Here is a 27,210-nt window from a genome sequence, read left to right as displayed (position 1 = left end):
ATAAAAGAATTTTTACATTAAATTAGAGAAATTGAAAAATTATAAGGTTGTTTTATATGGTAAATTAATTGCAATAAATCTTGATTTTTTGTAAATATAATTAAAGTAATTGAGTGATATAATGTTTCAAAAAATTTGAATACAGAAAAATGTCTATGAAGAAACATAGAATTATACTTTTATTTTATGTAAAAAATATTTTATCAATGATTAAGTATTATAATGTTTGATTCTTTAGTGATAATTGTTTAGATTAATCCTTTCAAGGAAAATCATATATTAAATATTTTTAAATATTCAACATCTTTTTAAAAAATTAAACTTAGAAATGAGTTTCATTATACAATATACTTATATAATTAAGCATTGCAGTTTATTAATTAAAATTAGACGCATAATTAAAAATACCATGTAGTCTAATCTTTCATGAATAATTAAAATTATTTAGTATAAATATAAATATATCTAATTTATATTTATTTCCACATTTCATCTGTATATATTTTAAAGATTCTTGAACATAATTATAAACTAATTAAAACAGAATTATATTATGTTGTTTCCTATTTCTAATTTAAGTTTCCATAATAATTTCACATAGTAAGATTATACTGATAATTATTGTATTGTTTATAAATTTTAAATTAAATTAGAATATATTAATAATGTATTATTAATTGAATTATTTTTATAAAATATTGTACATTTATAGTGAAATTTCAGATATCGATTTGATATATTGATAGATATATAATTATAAGACATTTTTTACTATTGCTTACATTTGCCGAGTACTATTTTATTTAGATATTGAAATATATTAAATTATAAACATATAGATATAAATTCAAAAATGAAATATTTTAATATAATTTAAGGTGGAATTGAAATTTGAATCAATTTGAATTATAATTGAATAAGATATGTTATTACAAATTATTTGATTATTATCATCTCTGACAGATACAGTAATGAATATAAAATTTGAAAACTAATGTCAAAGAAATAGGAATATAATGGCAAAAAAAAATTGGCAAACTGTAGCGTTAGAATGAAATATTAAAAGCGATCGGGTAAATCTGACCAGAATACGGAGAGTCGCGTCGCACGTAGAGCGTAACTACGCCAGAAGTGGGGAGACATAAAAGGAAGTATCGACTGCTTTCTTGAATCAGTTTTCGGTAAGTCACGAAACATACGTGACTAGCTATTGTTTAAGGTTTAACATTTATGTATTCTATTGTATATATATATATATATATATATATATATATATATATAGGCAAACGATATTTTACTTCATAAGATTGAATTTATAAAAACATAATTTCTGATTAACATATATTTAAAAAAAAAATTGTAACTGATATTTCAACAATGACCAGTTTGGTGAGTATATGTATGCGTCATTTTTTGGTTTGGTGAAAGTTTACAGTATTATAGTTCAGTTTTTAATTTGAAAGTGTTTTAATGTTATTAGTTACGAGATTTTAATTATTGTGAAATTGATCTATTATATTCTTAGTCGTTTGTAGATGAAAACTAAATTTTTTTATTATGACTGTCTAAATATTTTATTACAAATTTCTTAATAATATTACATTTTAACGAATATATAACAAATTTTAATTGATACATTCATGTACATTTTATGTAAGTTATATAATACTTCTAAAATTTGTGTATGTTTGAACTCAATTAGTTTTCTATTAGACTTAAATTACATACAAAAAAAAATTAATTTTTATCATTATACAGGTAAATTTTTATGTTGTTTGATAGAAATAATTAATATTATAAAATAAAAATATTTTTCTTATGATTGTCAGGAATTTTATATAATAATATTAAAGTTATAAAAATAAAAAATTGCAATATATTGAATGATCAATCAAACTATATAATTATTCTTATACGCGTTTCAGTCAGATACATGTATTGTTTTACTATATGGTTATATGATTAATAATATACAAATATATTAAAAAAATTAAAGAAATTATACGAGAAAATTAGTTTATTATTAATTATTAATTATTAATTAATATGACTTTATATATTATATATTATGTATAATTTATGTACTTTGTCATATACAAAGTACAGATTCTAAATTTAAATCAATCATCATCATAAAATTAGTTTTGTTTTAAATATTATTTATTTCTTATCATCGTTTCACAAAAGAATTCGCGTTTTCATTAACATGTCTAACATAAAATTATTTTACTATGGTAATGCAGTCATTTAATTTCTAGCTTCTATTATAATTATATTATTCTAATGTAAGTTACACATTTTGAATTACTGAAAAATAATGAAATTTGGTTTTCTACCACAAGCATTAGAATTTTATATATTTTTAAATATTATTAAATTTTGTTTTTATTAACAATATCAAAATTAATTTTTTTTTATGTATACAAAAACTAAGAAAGTAAATAAATTAATATTTATTAGCGGATTAATATTCGTCACATATTTAATCATGTAATAATAATACGTACAATTAATATAATAATTAATTGTATATAATAATCTAAACAAATGTAATATCTCACTATATTGCTATATTTTTATAAATAGTTCTGTTGATTATGTGAAGGATAATATAAATTTTATTTATACATTAGGTTTTTTTGTGAAAATTTTTTTAATATTAAATAGAAATATTTCTATTCCATATCAAACAAAATAGTTTACAAAATCAGCCAACTAAAATTAATTATATTAATAATAATTAATCGAAAGTATAATAATTATCCTAATTATTTTTTAGTATTGAAATTTCTAACAAATCTAATAGCCAATAAAATATGTTTATTATATTTTCTTGTAATTTCGAAATAATTATACAATAATAATTCAGAATAATAAAATAATTATATATAATTTTTTATTTATGACAATATTATATAATAATAAATTTTGTTTAGTATTAGAATAGCAATATTTTATTTCATAATTAATATATACGTAGTACATTAAGAAATCATTATTTATAACTATATTATTAGCTAATTTATAACTTTCAAATTTATTTAAAATTTACAAATGGTTAAATTGTAGGAAAAAAATTCATATTTATTAAACTACAAAATGTGTACAATAAACTTTACAATAAATTATAGTTTTTTGTAATGATTAAATATTGAATTTACATATTTCTTTTGAAACGTATAAAGAAAGTAATTTTTATTGCTGAAATGTGTTTAATTACTTTTCGAAAGGAAATATTAATTATGTAAAAATAATTTAGAATTGAAATAAAATATCAAGTTTATTGGTAAAGATTTTTAAATTTCAAATTTAAGGTACAATATTCATGTATGATACTATTAATGACGCAATATGTACGAATGTCACACAGCGTATCATTATATGATAAATTTGTTGGCAATGTTACGACTTTTCATATTCTATTTAAAAAAGGGTAAAGTTCAATAAGTTATCAAAAATATAGAGTATCGATTATGTGACGGACATTTGTGTGACAAACAAAAAAATTTAATTTCTTTTTCTCTTTTCTATGTTTTAAGAATTATCTCTTATTTTTATTATTAATGTTTTTCATGTTATACTAAATTAATTTCATTATGCCAATATATTTGCATTGTTTAGAAAGTACCACTAAATTCTTTTCATTTTTCTATTTTTTATTTAAACAAATTATATAATAATACAATTGTTTACATTAATTTATTTGACTTGAAAAGATTTCATATTTCTTTATGATCATTTTTTTATTATAAGTAACTCAATTATATTTTTAAATTATAGAAATAAATTTCTCAAATTATAGTTTTTTATTATATATAATCTGTAATTCGTTGCATATGCAATTAGTTATTAATGATAAAAATTTTCTAATTACTTATCGTTTGTATTTATATCTTAAATTAAAAACAAAACAAGTATAATTATAGATTAGCTAAATTTTTATTTGAATGTAAGAGTGGAAATTTTAGTATTATATTATTTAAAATTTTTCGTTTAATATTTGTTGATAAAAGTTATAATTGATTTACCATTATCGAAAACATTTAATTAATTACAACAGAATATTAATATCAATTAGTTTATTAAAATTTATGTAATTTTTTTCTATAATTATTTTTTATATGTAATTAATTGTTGTATTTATTTATAATATAAATAAACTATTTGTATATATATATATATATATCAATTGATTTTAAATATTATTAGTTAAGACCATTTTGCTGATGAACATAGAATGCTTTCACGCTGTTGTTTCTTAATCCAGAAATCATAAATCAAATTCTAGGACTAGTGCACACCATTACTATTTAAATATTATGAAAAAATATAAAATAGTTATTGTTATGAAAGTAATAAACTACACAAATATTTTTAATTTAAGTTAATTTATCTTAAAAATAAATAATACTATAATTCTTGCTATGTTAGTAGTACAAATAATAAAATAAACTAACATAAATCCAATAAAAGTTATATGAGTTGATAAATTTATAATCTGTATTCAAAACAAAAATTATATATTTTCAAATTTTTTCTTCAAATCTTTTCAATTACTTTAAGTACAACTAATAGATCATTTGTATATATAACTCTTTATAATATTTTAGTATTGTTGATTCCGAGACTGAATCATATTAAAAGTATTAAAATACGAAAGCCGGATTTAGTGACGTCATTTGATAGGCGCTTTCACTGTTCTTTATGAAATGCATGATATTGTGTAAGTTAGTTTTGCTTCTGTAGAAAAAGTTAGCATCTGTTTTCTTTATATATTTTTCAAATAACAAATTTCAAATAATATTTCATAAAAACATATTTTAGTACCAACATGGTAAAAGTAACTAAGCAGTAAAGCACTTTAATTATCATAAAAGTAAGTCGTAATCATTATAATTTTAGGGGATAATATTATTAATTGTATTTCTATATTTTAGCATTATTAGTCTGAAATTTTTGTATATGTTATGATTTATTGTCCGATATTTTTGGTTTACTTCAACAAATATTTAATATCTATTATAAAATAGCTGTAATATTTTGGTTTTTACATAAGGCTGATATTAAATAAATATTTAAATTCAAAATGAATAAACAAATTTTGTACTTTTGTTTGAAATTTTTTTAATTTTTTTTTTTTTAATACATGAAACTAATATTACTACTAATTTCTAATTTATTTTTTTTTCAATTTGTTCCTTTATTTTTGATGCTCGTACCAGTATGTACTAAAAGATACATTATATTCATCAAACAATTGTATCAATATTCCTAACGACGAAACACGATGCAAATTAGGCATTTTCATATTTTCACGCTTTTAACACTTTACTGTATACTTCCAGCGACAATCAAGAATCACGAATGTTTTTTCTATTATACCCATTCATTAACTTATATTACTTAATAACACGTTAGCCATTTTATAAAATATTTCTTTATTTGTTCTATTTTTAATTTTTTCATCAAATTATAATACATTCTATATTATTAAGTATTATAGAGCATATTACTGGAATACAAAATGATGTAGCTGTTTATTTTAAAATAAACGCATTACATATGCCTATGGTGGTTGTTATCAAAGTATTATTAGCTGCTTACAGGAGGACCTCAGTAAGAGTTACAAAATTTCAATTGAAAAACTATAATATCGTTATAAAAGCTTATATTCAGTTCACTAAGGAATTTAGTGTGAAATACTCAGCGATTTGGTGCAATATACAATATTCAATCGATTTCCCGTTTAAATACTAAATAAAACAAATAGTTTTTTATTTTAATATTTTTAAACTCTAATGATAAACTATTCTATATATTAAAAAGTATAAAAATACAAAAATCTAATAAATATTAAAAATATGTATTTTTCAAACTTCAATGAATAAATAATTGTTTTATGTCACTTTACTTTATCAATAAATAAATATTTAAAAATGACAGCTGAACTGCTTTAAAATAATCATTTATATTAATTTATTACAATTAAACACAGTACGTGTTTTACTGTTTTACGATCACTGAATGACCATCGCGTGAAAAACTATTATGCGATAGAAGTATACAATAAATATTTGTCAATCTTTAAATTTATAATACGTGTAGGATAACTACTTATTATTAAAATATTATCCTATACTGCTAAAATCATTGAGTCTTAATTAATACTATAAATTCTTTAAGAAATGAACAAAGAAACATTTAATCATTTAAAATATTTAGCTTATTTTGAGTTATTTTTATACAAAGTTTTCCTTATAATTTATTCAGACGAGTTTCTTTTTCTTTTGTATCTTGAACAACTTCTAGTTATAACGGTAATATTTGAAAAGTAGGCAATAAATTATTTATAACATTAGTGATCCGTAAATAGAAAATTATCTACTTTGATATGTTAAATATATTATTTCGAAATATATTTTAGATTTATACTACTTTTATATACTATCATTTCTAATGAAAATGAATATAATATCATTTATTTTGTAATTAAATTTTAAATATATATCTCAGTAAATCTAATTGTTTGATAGAATTAAACTGCAAAAGAAAAAATTAAATTTTATAATAAATAAAACATTTGAATAGACTTTCACAATGTTCATACATAGTTTGTGACTAAGTTCAAAAATAAAATTCAAATAAATAATAGTTTTACGATTGAGAGTATTTTTTTATATATTATTTACTTAAATCATTGAGTGTTCTAGTTGTATGTCGATGAAGTTTTATAATATATTATAATTAAAGTTTAAATATATTTGTATAACAATGATTTTATAGAATTTATTCTAAAATGTGTATTATATGGTTTATTTTATAATTTCCATATAATTTTTATGAAGTATTTAAAATTTACATGCGTATAGTTTATAAATTTTGATATTATATAATTCTTTCTATTGATACTTATAGTTATTTAAGTAACATGTAAAAAATGAAAATCTAAAAAATATACATAGTAAAATATATAGTATTCATATTTTATTAAAAAAGAAAAAATAATTATAATTGTGTTCTTTTGGTAAGTTTTAAATAGAGTGATGGAATATTAATATATATGGATTTACAATGATGCAGATTCAAACAGAAGCAATAAATTACATTTTCATATTAATTATAATAATGTTATGTTTAGTTTTTAAAATAGTTATATATATTGAGTAATATTAAATAATATTATTGTATAATATTCCAAATATTATCTATAAAAGTAAATGTTGTAAGTATATTTCGTATTGTTATATGTGTATAACAAACCAATATTTATAATTTGTCAAAAAAAGATTTTGGAATGCTCATATTATTGATATTTTGCATAAAATCCAGATGTACTATTAAACAAATATTAATCTATATCGCCATTCAACATATGCTTAAATCCACAAATAAAGATAAACTACAGATATTAAAATTTTTTCAGTTTATTGTATACATAAATAAAATTTATAATAATTATATTAATAATAAAGTATTTTTTTAATTTTTCAAAAAATAATATTGTAATGTAAATATTTTGTCAATAAAGTTAATAACTAATAAATTTATTTAATCACTATAGCATTTCAATTGTTTCTATAAATTTAACTTTATCCATTAAGATTATCTATTTTTTGTTGTTTTACATATTATAAATGATCATATCTATTTTGTTTAAGCTAAAGTTGTTTATTTGAAATTTTTTTTTTCATAATTATAGTCACCAGCATTAATAGCGGTAATATTACTATTAGTTTCTAATAAATCTGTACCATGCAAAGGTCAATGCCTAACTGGAAATGATAATCCAGTAACATTACGAATAGATGCTGCTCAGAAATTAAGTGATGCACGATTTAATTTTGCCCTTGAAGCTTTGAAACGGGTTGCTGACATTGATACTCAGGATAATATTTTCTTCAGTCCGCATAGTTTATACGAGGCTTTAAGCTTAGCTTACTTTGGAGCTCGTAATACTACAGAAGCAATTCTTAAAAAAGCGCTTAATATACCCGAGGATTTTTCTAAGATTGATGTACAAAGATTTTATGCATTTAAGAAGTCATTGGAAGAGGAACGCAAGGTCAGATTTATAGTGTTTATACTATGTATTTTTAATAATGACGGGTATTTATTGCTATGTAGCTTTTTTTTTATTTTTTAATTTAAAATGATAGAAATAAAATTTTCGATAGATTAAAAACAGTATATTTAGATAAATAATATGTATTTTCGGAAAATAAACTTTTACATCAAATTTTAGAAACGTAAATTTAGAGAAATTAATTAGTGATTTAATTAAGAATTTGTTTTGATTTAAAATAATTAAAAATTTTAAATAATGCTAATTACATTTCAATGAGTTACTATTACAATTACTTAAAAAAATAGTTTTAATATTTTAAATACTTGTAATCAATGTTTTTACAAATAGTATTAAGATTTATGCACGTATTTGTAAATTTCATATTAAATAAAAAGAGGACTATATAAATACTTCGATAGTTATATTATTTCTTAAAGATAATAAATATAATAAATAATCATATATTATATATTATATATTATAATTAATATTATCTTTAAATTAAGAATTATTTATAAAAATTCAGTTGTATATAATTAAGTAATAAAATAATTTGAAGTTTTATTTATCTTGTATATGTAAATTATAATTATGAATACGTAATATATAAAAAAGAAAATTGTAATTTTATTTTCTTTATAGATAAACTCATCTGGTAACTATGATTATAAAGTAGCAAATCACTTATGGCTAAGTGAAGCGAAGAAAGTTCGCGAATGTATGCTCGATTTTTTTGGTGGAGATATTGACCGAGCAGATTTCAGACAAAAGGCTGAGGTAGTGAGACTGCAAATTAACGCATGGGTGAAAAATACTACTCATGGGAACATTTGTGATCTGCTACCTAAAAATGCTATCGATGAAAGTACCGATGCTATTTTGGCAAATGCTGTTTATTTTAAAGGACTGTGGCAAAGTAGATTTTTATTCAGTAATACAAAAAAAGATGTGTTCTATCTTGGCCAAGATAATATGACTATTGTGCAATTTATGAATCAGAAAGGGTCATTTAATCATAGTAAGTACTTATTTATAGGAAATAATTTGTATTTGTTAATAACATTACAAGAATATCTTTCATAATCTTTAAGAAATGTACTATAAAAAAATACATTAATAATTTGTTACTTATAATTTGTTAGCGTATATACGTAAAAAACTTATGTTATTCAGTCAATCTAAAACAATGATTAACTAACTAGAAATTAACTAGTTAGTTTTATCATTTGTATAATAACAATTTTTATTTACATAAGTAAAAACTTTAAATTTATAAATACTTATAAATAAATAGTAACATTTGTGATAAAAAATTTATAATTATAGCAGTTAAGAGAAAATATTATTATGTTTTTATATAAATATAAAATAAGATAATTCGAAATTATATTTTTTATTAGAAGATACTTAAACAATATTGAAATACTATTTTCATTTTTAAAACAAGAAATATTTTATTTGATATAAAATCTAATATTGAAATTTTATTACTTAAAAAATTTAGAAAGGAGAGTGCGTGAAATAAAAAATTTTTTAAATTTTAGATATGCAATATTTTCACTTGAATATATTTTTGTTAGATACATGCAAATTTGTGTAGATAATATAATACAACATTTAGAATGTTTATTTTATTAACAAATTTTAATAGCTGAAATATAAAAATGATAGATTAACTTTATTCATTAGAACATTGTATACAATTAATTTCATAACTGTTAAATTTTTTAGTTTTAAATTGAAATTTAATATTAATTATGTAAAAATAATATTATAAGATTGATACAAAAGAATAAACAATAAAGTATAGATTTGAATAAATAATTTAATTTTTTTCATACCAAAAATAATAATAATGAATTTTTTATACACATGAAATTAATCTAAAATAATTAACTTTTAAGATAATATTTTTATTATAATATTAACATATATATAGTTATTGTTTTATTTTACATACTAAATTGGTATTGTACAATATTGCTGATATTGATACGTAATATACATGTTTATAGAGAATGAGAAAGCTTAATGATTCGCAATATGAAATGCTACATATAATATACATATAAAATACATGTCAAATAAAAAAAATGACAAAATAATATATGAAACTTTAAATAGCTATTAATAATGTATATAGTTTGATTATCGAATTAAATCGGTTTTGTACAATACTAATGTAATAATACTGTATTCCAACGGATTTGAATAAAATCAGTTTTTTCTTTTTATATTATTACCTTTATATTTACTAATTTTTTCATTAACTGTTTTTCAATATTTTCCAAACTTTATTTCTATTGATTTGTAGTTTTAATTTACTTCTAAGGTTGTGTTAGTTATTAGGGACTTAATAAAATTATTTAAAATATTAAATGCTTATCCGTCTTTTCTTAAGCTTTTTTTATTAAACATTGATCATCCTTTTACATAGGAAAAGACTTTATAAAGTCTTTATTGTGTTTTCTATTCCAAAAGAGGATTTTTTATTGCATATTCGTTCATTTTAATAGTTTATTGATATACTATATTTATATTTATATTTTTTCAAAGTCGATGTTTCGAATAGTTTATATTTAAACAGCATGCTAAGTATTTATATATTTCGTTATACTAGCATTTATTTTCTTTCATTACAGATAAAACTATTTTACAAATTCTAAATAAAATGTATGCTTTTAGTGGTTTCTGAGGAACTCGGTGTACACATCTTACAGCTGCCCTACAAAGGAGAAGATATTTCGATGTATATTTTACTGCCGCCATTCGTATCCAGTCAGCAAAATACTGCATTACTTAATCATTCTAAAGTTGATGGTGTACGCCAGTTGTTACAACGTATCTCCGATAATATAGACAGCGCTGCTGAATTACGAGACATCCTAGATAATGGTATGCCGTCCCGTGATGTTGAACTTGCTATTCCCAAATTCAATCTAGAGCGTGAACTGCCAGTTAAAGATCTTTTGCAAGCTATGGGCGCTGGAGTTATTTTTGATTCTTCGGCTGATTTTAGAGGTTTTACTGCCGATGGCGAAACTAGTGTACATTTAGGCGATGCAATACATAGAGCCAAAATTGAAGTGACTGAAGATGGTACAACAGCTGCCGCCGCAACAGCACTCTTTAGTTTTCGATCCAGTAGGCCCACAGAACCTGCTTATTTTATGGCTAATCATCCTTTTGCATATTTTATATATGATAGACCATCCCAATCAGTATTGTTTGCTGGTATTTTTCGAAAACCTATTAAAAAATAAATTCTTATTATTTATAAAAATTTATTGAATTTAAAGCAAAAATTATGATTAAAAATCATAAGAAAAGAATTGTTATCAAACGAAAAATTTAGATTTTCATTCAATTTAGATTAATCATTCAGAATGGTATAAATTCAAATATTTCTTCTTTGTTACACTTAAATACTTCTATAAAATAATTCTAAGGTGTATCTCGTGTAAATATTTTATCCATATTATAGAATTAAGTTTTTATTAACATTGAAAATATATTATACACCGACAAAACTTTATTATTAAAACATCAACATTTTATTTTCAATATCATGTCTTTAAATTGTTTTTTATGTATAATTAAATTTCAATTAAGATTTTATGCGTTTATTATTAGAATAATGATTAATGATTTTTTAAACTAATAATATTTGTTTAAAAATACCATAAAGAATATATAATATTATATTTAAATCATACTAAACGATAGTCACTTTGATATAGCATAATTTAAATTTAAATTCTCATTGAGTACGTTATATTCCCCGAATTACATAAAGAATCTTAAAATGTAAAGGTCTTGAGACTTTACATAAGCCCGAATAATTAATTGAATGCTGGAAAATAATTTTGGAATTACTCAAATCAGTAAACATTTATTTTATAAATAAAATAAAGGGATTATGAATTGACATACTTTTTTAATCAATTTATACTTTTTAAGTTATTAAATTATTAATGTAAATTATTTATATTTTTGTTATTATATGATAATGTAGATTCTTCTTTACAAATAATCAGTTCTTTATTTTTGAAAGTAATAATTGGTATATATAAAATAATTTTATTATGACATATCAACAAAATGATGTTAAACTATATTGTTTGTCAAATTAATAAATTTAATATTTAAGGACTTCATATAATGAACACTAAAAAATATAGATTCATTTATATTCATAATAAATTTAATATAATAGTGATATTTATTAAAAACCGATTGAATTACAAAATATAATTAAATATAAAAATTCCCCGAAATTTAATATGGTAAAAATTTATTTATATTTTTATAATTTACTTTTTTATTTTTAATGTTAAAGTTAAAATTAGTATTTTTAACAAGTAATAAACTACGAGTTTTAAATTCAAATATTTAAAAAAGTTTTCATTTAAATAAATTTTTACCAGATGTTTACCTTAAAAAAATTTTATTTAAAGTTTATAATATTTAAAATAAGTTATGAATTATGAGAAATAAGTAGAATAAAATAATTTAAAGTTTTAATGTAGCTAAAATGTCGAATTAAATTTAAAATTCAAATTAATTATTTTTTGAGGGTAGATTTTACTATTAACATGTTTTGAAAATATAATACCGTAATATTTTTATATTAAATTTTATATCTTGTATAAAAAATTCTATTGATATAAAGAAATGCATATATGTTAAATATATGAATTAAAAAATTTATATTATAGAACATAAAAAGGTCATTTATAATGCATGAAATAATAAAATTAGAAATTTATTCATAGTAGGTTACAACATATACTAATTATTTTAGTAATGAATGAATACTTTTTAAAAACTATATACATACCATTATTTGAGATTTTTAATTATATTACGCTTTATAAATATGTTATTCAAAAAATTAAAATATATAATACTTTCCTAATATATACATGAAATTTAGAATGCCAAAAAGCTATTAATTTTTAATTAATCAAATTATTTATTACTATTTTTCATCTTTTTCATGTAATTTTTTTTATTCATCATTTTGATCCAATTTTTATATTCAATTTTACACAAATATTTAAAAATTAAAGGAAATTTTATTTCTTATAATTCCTGCCATTTTTTATTTTGTAATTTAGTTTTTATTTCCTTGGCTATTTAATAAATTATCAAACAAGATATATTTAATGATTTCAAATTTGTAACAAAAGTGCGTATAAGTTTTTTTTTACAAATTGTAGAATAATATTATTAAGTACTTATAAATAATTATAGTATTTTAATAATATTAATAATAATAATAAAATTCGATTTTAAGTTATAATAGTTATTAAAACACTTGTAATAACTTTTCTTTTATTTTTAACAATAAATTTTAGCAATATACATTGAAGGTTTATATCCAGATTTTTTATTTTATATTACATTTTACTTTAATTAAAAATTTTATGTTGAATTATTATAATGTTACAAATACAATTTAAATATATAAGCAAAATAATATTGTATTAATTATTTCAATAAGTTTTATTTATCACTTAAAAAAAATTAGTTAATATATAAAAAATTATAAGAATTTATGTAATATTTCCGACAAATTATTAGTATCTATTTTATTCATTTAGATTTAAGTTTTGTTACTAAAGCAGACTTTCAATGTATAAAGTTAAAATAATAAATTGAAATTATAAATAATCATTTTATATTCTGTAATTAATTTTCTTATTGCCCACTTTTCTTTCATTTTATTTTAAATAAATAATTATCAACAATATAAATAACATATAAGGATGTATCACCATCTAAAAATATTTTCATTAATTTTCTTTACCATCATGTTTTTAAATTATGTATAGTTATATACTATGATTTTCAACTCAGTTTACATTGAAATCGTAATTAACGAATGTAAGTTTTAATAATTCGATCGCATAATTGCAAGAATTATTCGAAAATGTTACAGTATGATATAATATAATGTTATATATAATTTTAAATGAATAGCTAAATAAATGGAAAATTAATTAAATAAAAATATACGAGTTTTATAGAATTATTTAAACTAAGCATTTATGAAATAACTAACTTCGTCAATATTATTTTATTGTTTTGAATAAAAATTTATATTGGGAAACGTTATTCACAAGAATTAATAATTAAAAATAAAAAAAAATACAAATTTTAGATGTTCAAATAAAAATATGGACTTATTATAAAAAACATATGATGCGTTGTTCATAGTGAAATTGTAAATATTAATATTTTTGACAATTAATTTTAATCCAAATTTAATAATAAAATCATATAAATTTTTACAAAGTTCTAACTGAATAAATTATTCTACCCATTACATTTACTTTAAATTATTAAATCTTACCTTAAATATATTTCATTTGACAAATGACGAATATCCTTGGTAATCCTATTGAAATTATGAAAATTAGATATAGAGTATTATAACATTACATATTCATATTATTTGTAACAATAAATTCTTTTTCATAATTAATGTTTTATTAAAATCCTATAAAATAATTTATTTAGAAATTTGAAATTTTTACTCTTATAAATATAATCTTTTTCATCTTTCGTAATTATTTATTTATTTATTTCGATTTATTTAAATGAAATTATTTTTATTTAAAATGCTCCCAGATTCTATAATATATTATTATCTAATTATGATACATGTTAAAATTTAAGTAATGAAGCTAATTTAGAAAAAAAAATTTAAGAAAATTTGGGTAGATTGTGAATTGAATTTATATTTTTTCAATCAAATTATGCTTGAAGAAATTAAATTGCATTAAAAAATTTTGTTGTATCCCACAAAGTGTATTAAGTAAAATGTTAGAAGATAAATATACAATATTAATTTTTCATTATTAATGTTAACACATTTTATAATGATATAAAGTTAAAGTAATATATAAATTATAATATTCATTTATTATAAATATAATAAATGATAAATGTAATTGTTAAAAATAAAAGTAATAATAAAAAGAATAATTTTGAAACTGAAAAACTGTAATATTAAAAAAATTTAATTTCCCAGTTTAGCATTTCTTTTCCTATAAACTCAAACGACTTATGAACTTCAATAGATACCCATTTTCATGTCTAATATATTTTCATACGTTTAACTGGGCGGGATACATGTTAAATAGGGAATAATTTATTATAGTTTTAGTAAAATATGAAGTATATAAAATAATAAATAATAAATAATAATAAATAAAATATAATAATGTAAAAAGTCTTATTGGAAGTTTGGTTATATTGTAAAAGTATCTTCAAGGCAATACAATATTATAAACCTCAGAATACATAGATCTATAACATGAGTTTTATTTTAGTCTGTTGATTAAGTATGTAGTATTATCATTTTCTGATGCAAACTATTAATACTAGTATACTATATAGTCGGTATAAAAGTAAAAAAATTAATATTTAATATTTATTAACTATGAAAGAAAATTTATTATTAAATGTAACCCATTCTAAATGATTAGTGTATTAAGATTATTTGTATATATAATCATGTTTACTTCATTTTATGTATTTCATTTATTTATTTATATTATTAATATTTACTTTTTATGTTTATATACTATTCTGCAATATTTTTGTATACAATAAATTAATAAATTTGACTACATATGAAACAACTTGGAAGTCATACTAACTTTAATGTTATAACGTTATGATGGATTAGCATAAACAGTATATAGAATAAGAATTTAAAAAATCGCACGTTGATTAAAATTTTACATAAAACATTATAAATTCAAAGTTTTCGGATTTGAGTTTTTGGATATAAATGAATGTTTTAATAAATTTTCAGAGAGAAAAAATTGTAATTAATTATCAAACTAAAAAAAATAATTTGAAATATTAATAATTTAATAATGAATGTTTCACATCCTTTAAAAAAAATAAAATAATTATTAACTATTAATTTTATATGCTATCGACTATTAATAGACATATTAATTAGCTATAAATATAAATCGAATAATCAAATTATGCTTATGGTCAATTATACTTGTACAAAGTATTTAAACAGATCCAAATCGAAATTCGTGTAATAACTGATTTCAGTAAATTTTAATTAATTATTTTAGTTTTTATTATTTATGAATTGGAAATCATTACTACTTTTAAAGCTGGTATACGATAGAACAAACAAATCTTTATGCATATTATATTAATTTATAGCAATAAATTAAAAAAATGCAACAAATTAAAATATTCATTTTAATTTATTCGTAAGACAAATGTTTGAATCTACATAGTTAATAACTAAAATTGGAATAGAAATACTTGGAGTATCTAAGAGCTAGGAAGAGGATGGAATTTATAAAATCAATGAAAGCTAATCGAATTTAAAAGTAATAATAATTGAAAAAAATATTGAATAAGTATTAAATTAAAGAAAATTTTTTTATATGTATATAGTAAAAAAAAGAGAGAGAAAGAGAGAAAGAGTAGAGCTGTAATTAGTATTCTATGGACAGAGAAGAGAGGGAGAGATGCCCCTTGTAGTGATGTAGGTTATGCGCACCTAAAAACAAAAAGAAAAGAAATAATGTGAAGAAGATAAACAGACTTTTATACTTTGCATTTAGCATATTTAGCATTTTACAATAGCACTAATTAATATTAATGGGAAAATTTGTAAAAAAACTCTGTCTCCTAAATTTATTATAATAGTGATTTTAGTTACATTTTATTATTGAAGATTTTCTAAAGTATTATACTACGTAGAATATTATTGTCATAAAATGTTCGATATATATGAGTATAAATATTTAATAGTCAAAAATGTTTGAATATAAAGAAAATATTGAATTTTGTATTATTGCTAACATTCAGTATCCAATTATCTGAATATGATATATATATTCTAAATATTCTAATTAATTCGAAAATTCAATATTTTATAAATAAAAACAATGTAAAATATGAATTTTAATGTATAATATAGTATTAATATACATAATATAAAGCAAATTAAAGTATAACTTACACATTAAGTAACATTCTTGAATTATTAACATCAAATTGAAATAAAAATTATTAATAAAAATTGAAATTCTTATCAAAGTTCATAGATTTTGTAATTCGAGTGAAAATAATGAAGATACTTCTCTTTTATATTACATTAATAAGATATTTATTGACAGATATAAAATCAAATTGATGAACTTAGAATTTTAAAGAGATGTATAAATTACTATATTCTACCAATATATTTATTTTTCAACAGCTATTATGCCAAACATATTTAATTTTTAGAAATATTTTATTTAGTTTAATAATAATATATATACGGTGATAATAAATGTTTAAGATTTGTCATACTAGTTATTTCATTTAGTCGAGAATCCATAATACTAATATTCTAAATGTTTCTATTTAGGCTTGACTGAATAATTTTTAATATATTTTCTTTGATTAAATATATTTGAATAAATTTATTAAATTTGATATTTATGGAATCTTTGTATTTAATATTATTCTTATTATGTATAAGAAGTACATAAAATTGAACATATTGAAAATAAATTATTATTTATAAATTAATATTTTCCATTAACTTATTTATATTTATATTTTGTATCATAAATTTTATTATTTCTTTTAATCTTATATTATGGAAACCGTTACCTTTGATTTCATTTGTATTGTACACCTTTTATTTTTTAAAATTTTAGATATGAATTTTATTATTTATTTTCTTTTTCTTTTTATTTTTGTATAAACTATCATTAAATTATCTAAAAAATGTATTTGTATCAAATGAAATATGAATTGATTTGTTAATTTTATTATTTAACTTAAAAAAATCTATAGTTTTGTGCGGAGTATTTGTATATGAAATTATCAGTTTTTAAACATTTATGGCATAAATCCGCATCATAGCTTTTATTATATGGAGTTTCATCAATTGTTGCATATCAATATGAATTATTTTATATTTCTTATTAATTATATCTATACAATTTATTTTCAGACTAAACTAATTTTTCAATACATTTTCTGACAGATACCGAGGAATTACTCTCTAATGCAGTATTGTAACGGTAAAATAATGTGATTTATTTTACATTAGTTTCATATATAATTTTCATTTTAATAGTTTGAGGTTATTTGTTAATTCAATGCTAATTTATTACTTTGCTTATTAGGAGTCCTAGTTGTATTTCTTTTTGTATAAATATCGGATGCAATTATTAAAACATTTTCTGTTAATAATTTTTATTTATTTTGTTTATTCTATCGTAACTAAGATTCCATAAAATGTGTCAAACGATTATCAGTATTTAGATAAAGTAATCATAAATATTAAAAGAGTAATGAGCGTTATTCACGAGAATGTATTCATAATTTCAAGTGATAATATATAAAATACTAGTGAATCTTTATTTATTGAAAATTTGTTTGTATTGAAAATTATTAAAGAAATTATATAGTCTGCGTTAACATATATTTATTCATTTTTACATTTAGTAGTAACGATGATTGGAATATTAAAATCTTCACGATCCACATTTAAACAATTAGGATCAATTCAAATTCAACTTCATAATCAAACAACCATAATTAAGAATTATTACACTAAAGAAAAAAGCCATCTATAGAAACGGAAATTTCATTTCCTACATTTTCTCATTTCCATACTTTTTCATTATCCTCTTTTTCGAATTAATTAATGTTATTGATTTATCTTCGTCCACCAATTAAAATATGTTGCGATTTTATAATTAGAACTGAAATTATAAATTGATAATTTTTAATAAAGACATTTAAATATTATATATTTAAGTACAATATTTTATATTTTTTAATTCTTCTTAATTATCTATAGAACAGAATTTATTATTAGTAAAGAAATTTGTGATTTTCACAATTCTGTTTTTCTTTGAACCGTTTGAACAGGTGGAAATCTATCCAATATCGACAAGTATTATGATTAATAGCAATGTGACTTACATTTAATTAATTAAAATCAATTAAATTAATTGTTTTTGTATTAATTATATAAATATATTTATTTTGTTGAAATGTTATTGGAGTTTTTTTAATAATAAGCATAACAATCTAGATTATAAATAATTGAAAAATATTATTAGGCGATTTTTTATAAAAATTTAAAACTTCATTTCACTCAAAACTAGTAATAGAAAACTTCAATAATTTTATGTTAAATTACATATATTATCTTTAAAATAAAAATATTTTTTCAACTTTAACATGTAGGGTATATACCAATAAAATATAATATGTACATATAATAACGGATCCGAGAACTTTTTATTATTTTTTTTAGATTCTCTTATAACATATTATTAAAATATAAAACAAAACGTATAAATAAAATGATAAATTTAAAATTAAAGAATTAATTTGTTTACTAGATTGACAATCAAATTTTTGTTTCCTATCACATTTCGTACTTAAGTATAATGGCAATTCGCAGATATGTTTATCTAATAGCAAATAAATTAGATTTTTATTATGCCGCATTTTATTATGAGTAATATTGTTCCCTATAGGTAACCACTTTTTAAGTGAGATCTCATGCTCGTCAATGACAGCATTGACGATGGTTTATTTTAATGGAAAATTATAATTAAAAGAGTATTTTAATTGTGGTTGAACTGAATATTTAACTATTAAAATTAAATAATATAAAATTTATTTGATCTAATTTTTTAAACTTCTGTTACCGAATTCTGAACATGGAATTTGAAATCATAGCTATTTGAAATCTTTTATGACGGCATTCTACACTGCTTCTAACCTAAAATGCACGAATAATTTATTAATATATTTTATATTTTTGGTAACTAACTTATATCTAAATATTTTTTAAAGATGTGTTATTTTGAAAATTTGAAATATAAGATTTTTCAAACTAAATTGTAAAAAATATTTCAAAATTAATTTTGTAACTAGCACTACCAGTAAATAAAATTTTACTAAATTAAAAGAACAACTGCTTCCATTATAATTTAAAATATTTAAATGTTTTTTTATTATTAAATAATAACGTATATGAATATTTAATAAAATTAATTAAAAAAAATTCTTTTTAAATGATACGCATGATAAATATATATTTTTAGTTATAATTAATAGTATAAAATATAATATTTATTAAGACTAAATATTTACACATGTTTGTAAATCCAGTTAATTTTATTTATCCATTTTCAGGTTTACATTGACTTCACTGATTTTTACATTATATTTAAAGTTATTTTATAACAAACGATTAATTTTTTATACATTCTGACTTTTCTTAAAAATTCTAAATTATTATTATTTATATAATATTGATTAGAATTTAGAATATCTAATTTAAATTTCAGTATTCATTATAATTATAAAACCCTTAGAGTAAACATTATTGAGATACTCTCATTCTTTTCTTAATTTTTTTCCATATTATTTTAATATATTTTAATTAATAATTATTAATAACATTAGAATATTTTCTATCTATATAAATATTTTCTAAACATTCATTGTAAACAAAATCCAGTATTATATTTTATTTACTTCATTTTGATATTTTGTTTAAAAATTTATTTAAAAATATATAAATTTATATTTATTTAAATTATAGTTAGAATAAATTCTTTATTTAATTATTAATGCTATTTATATTATTTATAATAAAAACTACAAAAGAAAGTCATAGCTAATTGTTATTTACTAATTGAAACAGAATTTAAGAAAATGATTCAATCTAAATAAACAATAAGAAATATGGAGTTTTTCTATATTTCATCAATTTTGCATTTCAAATAATTTTATTTATTTATTTTATTTAAGTTAAAAATTTTATTTTTATTATAAATATATTAGTCATTTTATTTGGATATGGGAAAAACTGGAATTAATCTTTCTTTATGAAATGTTATTATTTTATATTTAACTTCAAAATAGTTGTCGATTTTATAGATTTGTTTATTTAATAGACATACTTTTTTAATTTTGCTACTATATAGTAAATCCTCTTGTTAATCTTAGATCATCTTTTTGTATAAAAATATTTATATACATTTTTACCATAAGTACATTCAAAGTAACTTTACTTTGCAATTATCACCGGATATTAAAGGGTTTATTAAGACTTTAAAAAATTTCTTATAATTTATTCAATTACAATGACAATGACTATTGTAATTATTTGATGACTTTTGTGTTATTATAATTCTTGAATATTTTATCATTTTTGACTAAATTATAATTTTTGAAAATTTTATAATTTTGTGTTATAATAATTTTTGAATATTTTATAATCTTGTGTTATTATAATTTTTGAATATATATTATAATTTTCTATCATTATAATTTTAAAATATTTTATAATTTTCTATCTATGTTCTTGGTATCGCAGTAAATTAATTATTGGAATATTTTGATTTCTACATAATATTATAAGAAAATTAATATCATTTTGAAAAGATCGATTTACGTAGGGAGGCGTGATTAACACTTATAGATTAACTAATTCGGCGTTGATTTATTACTTCTTTCTGCACAAATGCAATAACTGACGATTCGTTTGTTCTAATCACCAAAAACTCTTCAAATGCTAAAATGTTAAAATTTTTTTATTTTTGTATAATCAAAACTATATTTTCTTCGGAATTGAAGATTGTAAGTTAAAATTTGCTTTTTTATCAAATAATTTTTTATTCTTTCCAAGTAATACGATAATTGTAAAATGAATATTCAATGTTCTTCATTTTAATAATTTTAAGTAGATTTACTCAGAAAGCTGAACCTAACTTTCTGTATAAAAAGTAAATTTTCATGAAAATGGAAATTTTTAGTTATTATTCATTTAAAATACAAATAAATCATATTCTAAATCTGAAAGTTTTTATTACAATTAAAAGTTTTATTGATATATATTTCATGTTCTAATAATACATTGCTAAAAATAAAGCATAACAAAATTATGAGTATATTGATAAAAAAAAAAAATTTGTACAGGCATATAATTCGTAATAATCGTTGCAGTCGAAACAGTGTAAAAATAGTTATTGATTATTAAAAACAAAATGTGATTTAATTTTGTTTAACACTTTTATAATAAGAATTAAAAATGTCAAAAATATTAAAAAATAATAATTAAAATTATTAAAAATCAATAAATAATAATAAAAAATACATATAGCTACAAAATGAATTACAATTAATATTTTATTTAAATTAAAATATTATTATAGTGAAGGATATAAATAAATGCAAGTTTTAACAGACATATAATGATTTCAAAAGTTATATATAAATACGGTTAGTATTATAGAAAATGAATATAAATTAGGAATTTTTAATATTGATTGTATATTATAACTATATATTTATATACTTATTTCTTTTTACATATAAATTTACTAACGTCAAATTATAAAATGTTTTATTTTCAATTATGTTTATAAGAAATGGTATAGGAAAAGATCAAAGTCTACCGTATTAAAAAATTACATTAAACCCGTTTTAATTCTTAAATTTTTTTATTAATTATAGAAAATTCATTTAATAACAGTTTATCTCAATTATTACATCAATTTTTAATAGAACAATATTGAGAGACGACTAATAGTAATATTATAATTTTAACGAAAAAAATCCATTGATTTAATCGTTCTCGAAAGTCTGTTTAGAAAGAAATTTTATTTAAAACTGCTATTTAAAAATAACGTTTAATATTCAAAGTTTTTTTGATTGCTTGCAGTTTTTAACTCTGATTTTTATTATAAGAAAGGAAAGAATGACACTGTCAATAGAGAGTAAAATTTATATAAGAACATAGGAATTGCAGCTTCATCATGGAGGAAACTATTATAGCGATGAATTAGAAAAAGTGTATATGTAAATTGTGGTATTTTTAAGAGATGATAAGATTTTTTTAAGAAGGCTTTAGGAGTCGAATGAGTCTAGATATACTGCATTTGCAATTATAATTACAGTATGTAGATATTTCTTACATAATTTTTATTTCATTTATATACGATGATTGGTTAAGCTATGTTTTAAGTCAATAGGCTACAAGTTTGAATATAATACAAATTAGTTGAACCATGTAATAGGTGTTTGATTTTAACATATTTCATTATACTTGAGTCAATTTGAAGACGTTTGGTCATTATATTAGTTGGACAAAGTGATTTTCATCGCAAATTATTTAACGCATTTAAATAGAAGAATCATAAGTTTTGACGTAAAATGTACAGGAAATCAACGCCTTATAATTAAATTGCCTGCTACAGGTTCCCTTATAAAATAAGTAGGCATTAGAATAATCTGAGGTATGCATGTTGCGCGTGTGCGCCTTTTCTTACTTTTTAAAGTAGAAAACGAAAAGAAAAAAGTAGGTGGCAGACCAGCACCTGTATCTTATATATACCAATTTTGCTTGTGTTCAGGACTTATACAGTTTAAGTAACTATACCAAACCATTTACAAACTATCTAATCAAAATAAGAACTTGTATCATAGGCAATTTATTTGCTTTTTCTAAAATTCAGTCATCTCAAAAGCATACTCAAAAAAGAGTATATTATTTATTAAATATTAGTTTTTTTCGGGTATTTAGGCACAATTATTTAGTACAATTCTTGCAAGCTAAAGAAGACAGCATTCATACAATACCAGGTAATGAATCATATAAATTACAGGTATATATAATTTTTTAAAGAAGAATTTCAGATTTTATTTGACAATCATTTGCCATTGTATATCTGAAGTCTTCTAGAAATTTGCGTACTATTACAGAATTTTGTGCACAATTTAAGGAATTTATAGATCATTCTAATAAAAAAATGTTGTTTCAAAAGAAATAATATAGAATATAAATTATAAATAATTTATAAATAAAATAGAAATAAATGCTGAAAGATAATTCAATTATTATTTAAATAAATAGTACGTTAAATAATACAAAAAAAATTAATGAATAATACGAAGAACAATATTTCAATTCTATTTCACTAAAAATAAATTAAAAAGTTATAAATTTGTTCATATTGATATTTGTTTATATTTTCATTTACATTAAAATAAAATTTTATGTAGTATTATATTTAATTACTTAATAGGTTCTTGTTATTATAGTATTAAACTATTCAGTAAGTAAGCAGAAAATAATATATTAGTAATTTTAATCTAATCTTGTCATTATATAAACATAAAATTCCATAAATTATTACAAATATCAAATACATAATTGAATTTATAAAAACTTAAATATCTTACAGTTAATTATAAATTCTATAATTTTTACTGAAAATACAGTATCTATTTGTAAATGTGATCTTGATATATTATAAATAACGAAACATGTATTAATTTTTTAATTTCCATATTAGTTTAAATAGTAAATATTCATATTTTATTGTTAAAAAATATAAATTACTTTGTATTAAAACTAACAGTTTCATCTTATTAAATTAATGAATCAATGTATGCTTAGCGATATTAAAAATATTTTGTATTCAATTTCATTGTATAAATTATAATTAGTTTATTAATTATTTTATTATTTAATTAGTTTATATTAGTTCATTAACGTTTAAGGCAGTTTTTGAATATTTACCTACTATAAAAACTAAAATATTAGAAAAAACAATAAAAAAAAATATATCATATTTTTTATTCGAGCAATCAATATATGTCTATAATTTACATATTATATTTATATACATATAAAAATTTCAGTTAAATTCAAGATTAATTGATTTCCATAATATGACAGAATGTATAAAAAAGAAATACCTAAGATCTTATTAAAAAAAAAAACAAAATTGAGGATAATGTAATAACTACATTAAGTAATATATCAGAAAATAAAATAATACCTTATTCATATAAATGCTTGCTAAATGTATTCTCAATGAAATACCCTATACTCAGCAATTATGTATGCATAATAGAAAAGCGATTTTAATAAGTTATTGTGATAGTGATGATATACGAAGTACGTTAATGCATACGATTATTTCTAATAAAATGATACACTCAGAATTCATATTAAATTCAGTTGAAATTTATACACTCATTTGTGCAGTTAATACAATTAAATATATAGAAATTGAAAAAAACTGTATTTATTAACTATATATAACTTTTGTGTTTAAGTAGTATCAAAATGGATATTTTGCCATTTCATTTCCGTACTTTGCAATTATGTGGGATGTGGTATGAGGATAATAGATTTGTTATATTAAAAATTATTTATAGAATTACAGCAATGTTTGTCGTTTTTACTGTAATAATTGGTCAATTTATAAGACTTATTACAATGCAAGATAACATAGATGATTTAAGTGACAACCTTTTTATAACACTTACTTTTATTTCTTTTTGTTTAAAAATTTTGAATTTTATAATTCGACGACATGAAATGGAGGATTTACTTCATGATTTTCGACTGCCAGTTTATCAATCAAGGTCGTTTGAAGAGGAAAAAATAATTTTAGAATATTCAAATACTGCAAAGAATATTTTCTTTTTTTTTTTATGCATTACACAAATAAGTGGTATTATTTTACTGATAATGCCAATTTTAATTTCTACAGATAATGTTTTTTATTTACCTTATAAAACTTATCGACCCTATAGCACTTCCAATATTAGTTTCTGGATTACTTATGCAATGCAAGTATTTACTTCATTTTATGGGATTTCTTTAAATGTGTCATTGGATACGATGACATATGGATTTATTATATTAACTGTTGGGCAGTTCAAGATAAATAGTTATAGACTGATAAATTGCACATTATCAATAAAAGATTTTATTATACATCACAAATTAATACAAAATACAGCAATAAAAATTGAATCGTTTTTCATTTGTGTTATTGTACCTCATTTCTTTTTTACTCTTCTTGTGATATGTTGTAGTATCTTTCAAATATCTCAGGTAATTAGTAATAATAATTTATTAATTTACAATGAATTCTGCATATAAATAAATAAATAAATAAATAAATATATATATATATATATATATATATATATATATATATGTATATATACATATATGTATATATATATATATATATGTATATACATGTATATATATATGTATATATATGTATATATATATACACATATATATATATATGTATATAAATTTTATATATTTATAAAAATACAAGAACGAAACATAAAAGATTTTTAATTCTAAATATTTTTTATACAGAAGCCAGTAGCTAGTTATGAATTTTTTACTATTTGTATGTATATCATCTGTATACTTTGGGAAATTTTTTTTTATTGTTGGTTTGGAAATGAACTGGGATTACAAGTAAGCAGAACGTTAAAACATTTCATTTTACATCTAGAGTTAACATTTACAATATTGATATTTTTAACACAAAAAAATTAAAATAATTAAAATTACTTAAATATAATGATTCAATTTATATACTTTATATATGAATGTAGTTGAAAATATACTATACCTTAAATTATGATATAAAAATATATAGTATATTTTATATAAATATAAAAATACCAAAATAAAAATATACATAAATAAAATTACTTTTTATTTAACAGAGTCAGAGTGTAGCGGATTCACTTTATTCAAGTAAATGGTTAAGTTGTACTACACAAGAAAAAAGAAATTTGTGGTTGGCTATGTTGTATGCGCAATCTGGCTCTAATATTTCCTTTCATGGGCAGTGCACTTTATCACTTCGTACATTTTTATGGGTATATTATTAATAATTATATTTAATAATTAATTTTAATCTTTAAGTAATTAAATAAATCGAAATATAACTTAAAAGAAATATGATATTACAGATAATAAAAACTTCATATGCACTGTTTAGTTTATTAAAACAAATATCAAATTAAAATATAGAATTTTTGATTTATAATTGTAAGTATGTTTTAAGCTTAAATATATGAAATATTTAATTATATAAACATCTATTAATATAAATATCCAGATAATTTTGTAGAAAATTAAAAGTATTATTTAGTAGTAGTTTATCAAGTAGCTATTTATTAATAATTTATGTTTTTCAATTATGATTTATAATTTTTATTTTTATACCATATAAATATATAATGTTCAATTAAAAATAATTAAATTTTGCTGTTAAATATGAGACTTCGTATAT

At 19.5% G+C, this 27,210-nt stretch overlaps 2 protein-coding genes across 2 annotated transcripts; both read left to right on the top strand.

Annotated features, from left to right (window-relative positions):
- The first annotated feature begins 1,377 nt into the window (after positions 1 to 1,377).
- Positions 1,378 to 11,328, top strand: LOC105361683 (serpin B4). Its single transcript, XM_011498935.1, has 4 exons — positions 1,378 to 1,389; positions 7,700 to 8,062; positions 8,708 to 9,083; positions 10,751 to 11,328. The coding sequence occupies exons 1-4, from the start codon at positions 1,378 to 1,380 to the stop codon at positions 11,326 to 11,328; spliced, it is 1,329 nt and encodes a 442-aa protein (XP_011497237.1).
- A 13,892-nt stretch (positions 11,329 to 25,220) lies between these two features.
- On the top strand, positions 25,221 to 26,941 carry LOC105361477 (odorant receptor 46a, isoform A-like). The gene is made up of 4 exons (XM_011498669.1): positions 25,221 to 25,997; positions 26,280 to 26,384; positions 26,639 to 26,794; positions 26,888 to 26,941. Exons 1-4 carry the CDS (start codon positions 25,221 to 25,223, stop codon positions 26,939 to 26,941), a joined length of 1,092 nt encoding a protein of 363 aa, XP_011496971.1.
- Positions 26,942 to 27,210: the final 269 nt, after the last annotated feature.

This window comes from Ceratosolen solmsi, unplaced genomic scaffold, assembly GCF_000503995.2.
Source record: "Ceratosolen solmsi marchali unplaced genomic scaffold, CerSol_1.0 scaffold30, whole genome shotgun sequence".
Classification (NCBI taxonomy): Eukaryota; Metazoa; Arthropoda; class Insecta; order Hymenoptera; family Agaonidae; genus Ceratosolen; species Ceratosolen solmsi.
The sequence above is the reverse complement of the archived record's forward strand: the minus strand, read 5'-3'. Positions and strand labels throughout refer to the sequence as shown.

Coding starts and splice junctions, on each gene's coding strand:
- LOC105361683 (XM_011498935.1), top strand. Junction 8,063..8,707: donor CATTGGAAGAGGAACGCAAG/GTCAGATTTATA, acceptor TTTTCTTTATAG/ATAAACTCATCTGGTAACTA. Junction 9,084..10,750: donor GAAAGGGTCATTTAATCATA/GTAAGTACTTAT, acceptor GTATGCTTTTAG/TGGTTTCTGAGGAACTCGGT.
- LOC105361477 (XM_011498669.1), top strand. CDS start 25,221: ATGGATATTTTGCCATTTCATTTCCGTACTTTGCAATTATGTGGGATG. Junction 25,998..26,279: donor GTATCTTTCAAATATCTCAG/GTAATTAGTAAT, acceptor TTTTTTATACAG/AAGCCAGTAGCTAGTTATGA. Junction 26,385..26,638: donor GAAATGAACTGGGATTACAA/GTAAGCAGAACG, acceptor TTTATTTAACAG/AGTCAGAGTGTAGCGGATTC.